Here is a 10000-nt window from a genome sequence, read left to right on the forward strand (position 1 = left end):
GCTGACCCGTAACTAAAGACTCGCTCCCTGACCGCTCTCCCATCATCACCGGATGGACTCAGGAGCACCTGAAGAACATCGCTTCAGAAATAGAGCTCAGATTCTGTGAGCGACGCTTCATGGCTTGATTCTAGTCACCTGTCCAGAAATCACACACACACACACACACACTCTTAAACTATAGCATTTACAAACAACAAGCTCTGAAACTCACGTCTTCTGCAGGTCTAGTGTGTTTTGAGACTGTGATCAAGACTCTAATTGAGTATCAGCTGCTGCTTTCTGAAACGACGCTCATTAATGTTCCTTGCGCTTGATGGGAAGATCTTAGAGCTATAAATATCAGGCTGTCTCTCTCTCTGTGTGTGTGTGTGTGTGTGTGTGTGTGTGCGTGCGTGCGTGCGTGCGCGTCTCTCTCATGTGTTTCCATGTAGGGAAGTGATGCTGGAGGAGGAATGCACACTTGACAGAACAGTATTTTCCTCTCTCTCTCTCTCTCTCTCTCTCTGTCTCTCTCTCTCTGTCTCTCTCTCTCTCTCTCTCTCTGTCTCTCTCTCTCTGTCTCTCTCTCTCTCTCTCTCTCTCTCTCTCTCTCTCTCTCTCTCTCTCTCTCTCTCTCTCTCTCTCTCTCTCTCTCTCTCTGTCTCTCTCTCTCTCTCTCTGTCTCTGTCTCTCTCTCTCTCTCTCTCTCTCTCTCTCTCTCTCTTTAAATAAAAAGATGTAGAAATTTGCATGAAAATGACTTTAACTGATGGTGTTGATCAGAATGTATTTTACTGTAATAGAGGAGTTATTCAGTATTAGGTCTTAATTAGTAATAAAGTGTAGTGTAGGATTTGCAATAAATTTTCCCCAGAGAGATGATTTCTGCTCGTGTTTCTGTGGGATTCTCGTGAGTCAGGGACTGCAGCGCCACTGTTTTCATTACAAGGATGTTTAACCATCATCAGGACGATCTGGAGCGTGTGTGTGAGAGAGCGTGTGTGTGTGTGTGTGTGCGAGAGAGCGTGTGTGTGTGTGTGTGTGTGCGAGAGAGCGTGTGTGTGTGTGTGTGTGTGTGAGAGAGCGTGTGTGTGCGAGAGAGCGTGTGTGTGCGAGAGAGCGTGTGTGTGCGAGAGAGCGTGTGTGTGCGAGAGAGCGTGTGTGCGCGAGAGAGTGTGTGTGTGTGTGTGTGTGTGTGTGAGAGAGCGTGTGTGTGTTGGAGGCCCGTGCACTGAATTATGTACGAGGACCTCATTAATATTGAAGAGCTGCCTGAGTCCTCTTGTCACCAGAAAGAGAGAAATGTAATCTCTCTGGCTTTAGTGCCGTCATCTGTGAGAGGAATGCATTACTCTCTCTGTCTCTCTCTCTGTCTCTCTCTCTCTCTCTCTGTCTCTCTCTCTGTCTCTCTTTCTTTCTCTCTCTCTCTCTCTCTCTCTTCTCTCTCTCTCTCTCTCTCTCTCTCTCTCTCTCTCTTTCTCTCTCTCTCTCTCTCTCTTTCTCTCTCTCCCTCTGTTGATTTCACTTTTCCTCTGTTCTCGTTCTCCTGACTGTGGCTCTCTTAAGCTGTGTTTCTGGTCTCTCGATTAACCCTCTCTCTCTCTCTCTCTCTGTGTGTGTGTGTGTGTGTGTGTGTGTGTGCGCAGGCTTCCCAGGACACCATGGGCGCTCCGGAGGGTGTGGTGGCTCCGTTCTCCTCCTTCCCTCCTCCTCCTCCTCCTCCTCCTCAGAACGGCCTGGCGCTGGAGTTCGGGGCCGGCAGTCTTTACCCGGCGGGGGGCCAGACGGAGGCCCCTGCGGGGGTCAGCAGCACCTCCTCCTCCAACCCCAGCGCTCAAGTAAGTGTTAAGCTCCTCGAGCAGATGGTGACGTCTCAGCAGCTGGAACAACAGACGTGTCGAACCACTTCCTGTCTTCTCACGTCACTGTGATTTCTCTCTTCACTGGCGTGATTGTTTTTGTTTTGTTTTTCTAATATTTTATATTTAATGTTTTGCCACAATTTTATTTTTTAGAAATCACAATTTTTAGCAATCACAGTCATTTTTACATATATATATATATATATATATATATATATATATATATATATATATATATATATATATATATATATATATATATATATATATATATAATTTTATTTAGGTTTGACATGTAAGACATTTTATGCCTGAGATGCTGCAGTCGACTGTATTCATGAGTGCAGAAAAACTAAGAAAAAGCAGTACTTAGTAAAAAGCGGAGCGATGTTTGATGTTTGCTTCACGACGACTGAGGTTGATTTATCTGAGATGTTTGGAAAGCGTGTCTGTTCTTCATGTCCTGGATGCTGATGTAGTGTGTGTCTCTCAGCTGCCGGACGGATCTCCTCAGGCCGAGGGTCAGTGTGTGTCCGGCGGCGGCTCCGGCAGCGACGACTCCTCCGAGGCCAAAGGAACCCCGAAACGACTCCATGTTTCCAACATCCCCTTCCGCTTCAGAGACCCAGACCTGCGGCAGATGTTCGGGGTACTGCTGGCTTTATAGGCTTCAGGGTTTAGTCTTCAGATGATCTTAGAAACCACAAACAGTGAGGGGTTTAAGGGAGAGTTCTGCCCCCTGGTGACCCAGACTGTAACGGCACCTTAAACATCTCTAAAGATCAGGATTACACAAACAGACCTGGGATTGTTTATGTTGAGCATTCTCTCTCTCTCTCTCTGTGTGTGTGTGTGTGTGTGTGTGTGTGTGTTTGTTTTTTTTTTTTTTAGCAATTTGGAAAGATTCTGGATGTGGAGATCATTTTTAATGAGAGAGGCTCAAAGGTAAGAAACCATTTTAAATTCATGTTAAATGTTATTGTTGGACTACAGTAATAGTCAGACTTAAGCATGCGTGTGTGTGTGTGAGCGTGTGTGTGTGTGCGAGCGCGTGTGTGTGTGCGAGCGCGTGTGTGTGTGCGAGCGCGCATGTGTGTGTGTCCGGCTCACACAGCGACGTCAGGGCCTCATCTGAACATCACATTACTTGTGTGTTTCTAATCCTCGTAATGAAACCGTGTGGAAATACATCTAAACACTTCTTCAGATGCAGGTTCTGTTTCTCTTCACTGCAAAGATTCATCTGATCAGAGCTGGTTCTGTTTGCTTGGTGAAAGACGTGTCTTTATTATTATTCTGATCGACTGATTGATTGTAAGAATCTTATAAAGGTAGAAATGCCCCTAAAATGTACAAATCAGTTCAAACTTAAGTGATGAGATTAATTTCTATCGCTGCTCAGAACATGAAGAACGTCTTAAGATACCAGCTCACTCTACTCTCTTAAAGAAATAACAGAAAGTGTTTTATTTGTGTGTGTTTTTCTGTGAGGTCAGACTCTTGATGTGTGTTTCTCTTTCGTGTCCAGGGTTTTGGTTTTGTGACGTTTGAGTCCAGTGCAGATGCAGAGAAAGCTCGAGAGCGTCTTCACGGGACCATCGTGGAGGGACGGAAGATCGAGGTGAGTCTCTCTCTCTTTCTCTCTCTCTCTCTCTCTCTCCTTCTGATGTTCCCATCTCACACCTTTACTGACCAGACATGTCCTGGAACTGCTTAAGATGCTCAGCTGTGTGTGTGTTGAATTATGGGAAGTGTGTGTGTGTGTGTGTGTGTGAGAGCTTAGCAATGCATGGTTGCATCTCTACTGCAGTCCACCTTTAGATTCTGTGAGTTTTTCTCTGTTTCTCGGCTGTTTTATGGATTGGTTGTTGTCTGGCTGAGTGTTGGTTATTAACAGCATGTGGTTATTTTCCCTTTTATTTATTTATTTTAAGTTGATCGATCTGTTTTGTACTGAGCATGCTCACAGTTAGCCAATCACGTGCGTGCGTTTGATGCTGTCTCTGTTCCTCCTGGTTTGAATGGCTTTTTTGTTCGTGAAACATTTGCTTGGTTTCTTGCGAGACACGAGGACTGACGATTCGGAATGCTTTCACAACTGTGGTGTTGTACCTTTATGACGGCGTTCGTGTGCATTCTGTGAGAGAACGGCTCACTTTCAGATGCTTGTGTACTCGTTGTTTTTAGTGCATTTCTAGATTGTTCTGTGAATCTGGGAGATGAGAAGAAGCTTGTTGCTTGCCGTGTGTGTGTGTGTGTGTGTGTGTGTGTGTGTGTGTGTGTGTGTGTGTGTGTGTGTGTGTGTGTGTGTGTGTGTGTGTGTGTGTGTGTGTGTGCATGGAGCCACGTGTGTTTCCCTCGTGAGGCCCAGCGTGTTGCAGTGCTGGTTTCTGGGTGTTTTTTTAGATCTTGACCTCCTGCATGACCTCTGAGACTCTGCCTGTGTTTGTCTCTCATAGACGGGGAAATAGCTCCTTTTTTTTTCTCTTTTTTTGTCACTTTAGGCTATAAGAAGTCCTTTTTATTTCTAAATGAGTTCTGTTTTAGGGCTGAGTGTGTATCAGGGGTGTCAAACTCATGTTTGTTACTGACCGCTTGTCCTTCTGTTATAAAAGAACACCGTATTAACGTCCATCTTTCTCATGGTAAGTATCTGTTTATTATGGGCATAATATCCAGTGAGCTGGCCGTTATTATAAGTCCCTCAGTAAACCAAGAAAAGCCTCCTTTTTCACTGAAGCAGACGGCTTTTTTTTAGTTAATTGTATGTCACTTATTTGTTCTTGAAAAAAACATAAGTTTCCTTTCGATAACATGCATGTACAATTGCTAATTAAAAAAATGTAGTGCTGTCAAATGATTATTTGTGATGAATCACGTCCTAAAAATGCTTGTGTGTGTGTGTAAGCTGTGTTTATATATTAAATATATTTATAGTATAATCCATATGTGAACATTCAGAAAATACTGTGTGTATCAAAATACATAATAATTGCACAAAACACACACATGTTGTGTAAACAAACTTTTATTTTGTATGTGAATAATCGTTTGACAGCACCGGAGCGTAGAGTAATAATAACGCTGCACCCATGTGTGACGGGTTAGTAGTCAGGACTAGTTAGTAGTAGTTTGGCACCCCTGGTGTAGCTGCATGAGGCCTGGCTCTGGTGCATGGAGCGCAGCGGTGGAGTCTGATCTCTTCAGAACATCAGATTCACGAGAAAGAGACGGCTTTAATCTGAGCAGCACTTTATTAAACATTCATCTGTTTGATTTTTGAATGCCTTTGTTTTTACTGATTGATTCCTTTTGATTTGAATAATTTGAACAGAAGTTAAATTATCTGCCATGAAATTATTATTATTATTATTATTATTATTATTATTATTATTATTATTATTATGTTGTATGTAAATGACTCCCTAATGTTTGTTTATTTGTTTTCTGGAGAGCAGATTTGAGGAGAGAGTGATGTACAATCATCAAGCTCTTCACTCATCTCTCTCTCTCTGTCTCTCTCTCTCTGTCTCTCTCTGTCTCTCTCTGTCTCTCTCTCTCTCTCTCTCTCTCTCTCTCTCTCTCTCTCTCTCTCTCTCTCTCTCTCTCTCTCTCTCTCTCTCTCTCTCTCTCTCTCTCTCTCTCTCTCTCTCTCTCTCTCTCTCTCTCTCTCTCTCTCTCTCTCTCTCTCTCTCTCTCTCTCTCTCTCTCTCTCTCTCTCTCTCTCTCTCTCTGTCTCTCTCTGTCTCTCTCTCTCTCTGTCTCTCTCTCTCTCTCTCTGTCTCTCTCTCTCTCTCTCTCTCTCTCTCTCTCTCTCTCTCTCTCTCTCTCTCTCTCTCTCTGTCTCTCTCTCTCTCTCTCTCTCTCTCTCTCTCTCTCTCTCTCTCTCTCTCTCTCTCTCTCTCTCTCTCTCTCTCTCTCTCTCTCTCTCTCTCTCTCTCTCTCTCTCTCTCTCTCTCTCTCTCTCTCTCTCTCTCTCTCTCTCTCTCTCTCTCTCTCTCTCTCTCTCTCTCTCTCTCTCTCTCTCTCTCTCTCTCTCTCTCTCTCTCTCTCTCTCTCTCTCTCTCTCTCTCTCTCTCTCTCTCTCTCTCTCTCTCTCTCTCTCTCTCTCTCTCTCTCTCTCTCTCTGTCTCTCTCTCTCTGTCTCTCTCTCTCTCTCTCTCTCTCTCTCTCTCTCTCTCTCTCTCTCTCTCTCTCTCTCTCTCTCTCTCTCTCTCTCTCTCTCTCTCTCTCTCTCTCTCTCTCTCTCTCTCTCTCTCTCTCTCTCTCTCTCTCTCTCTCTCTCTCTCTCTCTCTCTCTCTCTCTCTCTCTCTCTCTCTGTCTCTCTCTGTCTCTCTCTCTCTCTCTCTCTCTCTCTCTCTCTCTCTCTCTCTCTCTCTCTCTCTCTCTCTCTCTCTCTCTCTCTCTCTCTCTCTCTCTCTCTCTCTCTCTCTCTCTCTCTCTCTCTGTCTCTCTCTCTCTCTCTCTCTCTCTCTCTCTCTCTCTCTCTCTCTCTCTCTCTCTCTCTCTCTCTCTCTCTCTGTCTCTCTCTCTCTCTCTGTCTCTCTCTCTCTGTCTCTCTCTCTCTCTCTCTCTCTCTCTCTCTCTCTCTCTCTGTCTCTCTCTCTCTCTCTCTCTCTCTCTCTCTCTCTCTCTCTCTCTCTCTCTCTCTCTCTCTCTCTCTCTCTCTCTCTCTCTCTCTGTCTCTCTCTGTCTCTCTCTCTCTCTCTCTCTCTCTCTGCTCTCTCTCTCTGTCTCTCTCTCTCTCTCTGTCTCTCTCTCTCTCTCTGCTCTCTCTCTCTCACTCTTCCTGTCCCTGTGTCTATTTTGACTTCTCTCTCTCTGTCTCTGTCTCTCTCTCTCTCCTCTCTCTCCTGAGTGATGTCATGAGCTCGGCATGTTAGCGTCACTAACTGCTCTGTAGACGTACTTCATGTCCACTCGCTTCTATTTTGGCCCGTAGCTCCAGCTTTGACTCGGTCGCAGTGCTGCATTTCCACTCCCCATCAGTTCTCCGAGTGTGTGTGTGTGTGCGCGTGTTTGTCGAGTTCCTCTAATCATTCGTCCCTTTCTCCTCCTCCTCTATGACACAGATGAATGCGCTCTACAGACAGATTTGATCACCTGAAGACTGTCTTGTTGTTGTGTGAATGTCCCCTCTCTGACTTTGCTTTGTTGTTCTTTTATTTTCTTCCCTCTCTTCTTCTCTGGTTGCTCACTCATTCTTGGCATTGTTTTGTTTAGTTTCTCTTGGGTTTGTTTTTCTCTTCTTGTTCATTTTCTCCTTCTTTTCCTTTCTGTTCCCTTGACGATTTCTGTGTGTTGTTGTTGTTGTTGTCAGTCTCCACGGTAACTGCTCGCGTGTCGTCACGCCGTTTCCTGGCTCATGGTAAGTTTGTGTCTGTACGGCTTCATCCCTGATCAATCCCACCAACTCAAACCCCTGAGATCTAAACTCAGCCCTCCCCAGCTTTACAAACTGTGGTCTTTCGCTCTTCTGCACTGATTAGCTTGTTATTTTCGGAGGAACAGAGATGCGTTAGAGCCCTCGCGGAGACGACGGCAGCCCTCGTCCTCGTTGCGAAGTTTGGCCGAACGCATCCTCCGTCTGTTCGCGGCTAGCGCAGTCGCATCTCCTCCCTGAGGTCTGTTCTGATACACTGTTCATCAGAGGCATGGGGGAAAGAGCTTTATCAAATCATCATCATGTCTATTATAGTCGCTAAGGACCACAGATAATGATAGAAATGATATTCCCTCCCCAGCGCTCCTCCTTTCTCCATCGCTCTCATGACCATTAACACTTTCCCACGCGCTGTCATGGCTGACCAGACTCTCACACTAATCCCTTCATCTCTGTCTCCTCATCATCATCATCATCTTCATGCGTTTCTCTCTCCTGTGGTTCTGACGAGCTCTCGTTAGGGCTGGGCGTTATGACCAGAGTCTTGCGTCACGCTAGAACCGTGTTATTTTTATTATTAGTGCATTTGGAACCGAAGCAGAGCTGGGCCACAAGTTACAAAATACTGTTAAACATGAGCACTTAATGTTTACTGTAGCATCTGACAAGTAACACAAAACTTTTAGTCGTCTATACGAGGATTTCGACCGTTACATTTTAAGAAAACGTTTGTGGCTCTTGAACACGAACCCAGTCTAAACTGTTCCCCGTGTGCATCCACGTTCATCTCCATCCAAACTGATTTATGTACATTTGTATCGATCGTTTTGCAAGGAATGTTCTTGCATTTGCATCCGATTAGAGTTTTTTACATTGTGTGGATGTAAACAAGCAGCTGAGATTCACTATGTAGTGTACATCGCATTGCTCAGTTTCTGAATGTCCTTTACATATTAAATAGCATATTCATGTCATTTCAGTGGAAACATATATATTTACCAATTAGCAAAATAAACGGAAATGGCCAGCATACTTCAACACAACCTCTCACACACTCTCTGGAGCACAGAAGAAGTCATCAGCAGCACAGCGGTGTTCGTAGAAATAGACAACAATGCATTATGGGTCAGAATTATACAATCTTCAGGATATTAAGTAAACATCATGTTCCATGAAGATATTTTGCAAATATATCAAAGCGTCATTTTTGATTAGTAATATTCAGTGCTTAGAACTTCCTTTGCACCAGTATTTTTTTATTTTAATTTTTTTTTCCAGATTCCAGATTTTTAAATAGTTGTGTGTATCCTAACAAACCTTTCCAGATTATGCCAAAAATGTACCCTTATGACTGGTTTAGTGCTCCAGGGTGTAAAATGAAGCTTGCTGTTGAATTATGGAACATAATGTCATTTTGTGACTGTTTTTTACACTTTTATGCACTTTACAGAAAGCCTGCGGCCTACTAGCTATATTCTACCTTCAGAACTAAATCAAGCACATGGTTACTAACTTTCTAGCAGATACTTGACCTCTACTGTGGACTTTACTTTCCAGCTGTAGTAAGAACTTGAACTTCTTCAGGATCCACCGGAGCTCCAGCAGTGATCTCAGACTGCATCCGTGTGGAAGATGTTCCCAGAAGAGTGAAGCTGTTCTAGCAGACACTGACTCGGTCCAGCTCGTCTCAGAGGGCTTCGGGACCAGGTCTAGGCAGGCCTCTAGATTAGACTGCATTAAATCATCATAGAAATGAATCACCGGGAGGTCATATGCTGCTAATTGGGTCCTTTTTGCTTGTCAAAAAGAGTAATGTTTAGTGTTGGGTTTGTTGAGATCCCTCCACGATTGGTACGCTTCACACGGTCATGGCGCCCGGTCCTAACACGCATCTTTCATTTCATTTGTGATTGATCATTTTCATTTGTTTTGATCACTCCATCATCATCATCATCATCATCATGCTTCCACCAGTTCAGGCCCAGATATCTGCTGATTATTACACAGCCTATGAGCCAAAAACGTCCCCTAAATACACACACACACACACACACACACATCGAAATTGTTCCTCAGACGATATTTCTGCCCTTATATTCATGTGAGGATGAGCGACTCAAGCTTGTTTTGGTCTTTGGTTTTGGACTGTGTGTGTGCGTGTGTGTGTGTGTGTGTGTGTGTGTGTGTGTGACGGTGTTTGCATTGGTCTTCAGCGTGTGAGAGAACCGTGTTGATGCCTGCCGGTGTTTCCGTCTTCATGATTTCATTTATTGTGACATGTAGCATATGCATCTCTCTCTCTCTTTCTCTCTCTCACCCATAAACTCCGTCACTCCTCACAAGGTCTGACAACAACCAATCACAGGCTTCCTTTCATTTGACGCACTTTGGTGTTCTTGTTCATGACAAACTGGATGGCTTTTTGAGTTTGACGTTTCTGATTGGGTGGATTGTTCTCTCTCTCTCTCTTTCTCTCTCTGTCTGTCTGTCTCCCGTTTTTGTGGTTTCATTGAATGTCGACTGGCTCTTTTTTTCTTTCCTGCATCCCTCTGTTTCTGAACATCCCCCCCTTCTTTCTCGGTATGATGTTTTTTTTCACGAGGGGGCGGGATTAGGCTGCAGAGTATTTGGATTGGTCCATAGGCTGCATCTGATGCTTGCTGATTGGCTGATATGCTCATTTCTGGTTAATGAACTGTAATTGGCTGAATGTGATTTTGCTAAGAGCTGTGCACAGTGTATTGATTTCGTCATGTGTGATCTCTTTGTTTC

The 10000-nt window shown here is 44.3% G+C and overlaps 1 protein-coding gene across 5 annotated transcripts in view; it reads left to right on the forward strand.

Moving 5' to 3' along the window:
- rbfox2 (RNA binding fox-1 homolog 2) overlaps positions 1-10000 on the forward strand; it is a 28352-nt gene that overhangs the window by 10189 nt on the left and 8163 nt on the right. For all 5 annotated transcript variants that reach the window (XR_006248618.1, XM_043230880.1, XM_043230879.1 and 2 more), the window contains exons 2-5: positions 1629-1820; positions 2338-2493; positions 2736-2789; positions 3373-3465. Coding sequence is in view for 4 of the 5 variants with exons in the window: in XM_043230880.1 (XP_043086815.1) it covers positions 1629-1820; positions 2338-2493; positions 2736-2789; positions 3373-3465 (495 nt within the window). In the remaining variant the exon portion in view is untranslated. The remainder of the gene's footprint in view (positions 1-1628; positions 1821-2337; positions 2494-2735; positions 2790-3372; positions 3466-10000) is intronic.

The sequence above is a fragment of the Puntigrus tetrazona genome, unplaced genomic scaffold (assembly GCF_018831695.1).
Source record: "Puntigrus tetrazona isolate hp1 unplaced genomic scaffold, ASM1883169v1 S000000234, whole genome shotgun sequence".
Taxonomy (NCBI): Eukaryota; Metazoa; Chordata; class Actinopteri; order Cypriniformes; family Cyprinidae; genus Puntigrus; species Puntigrus tetrazona.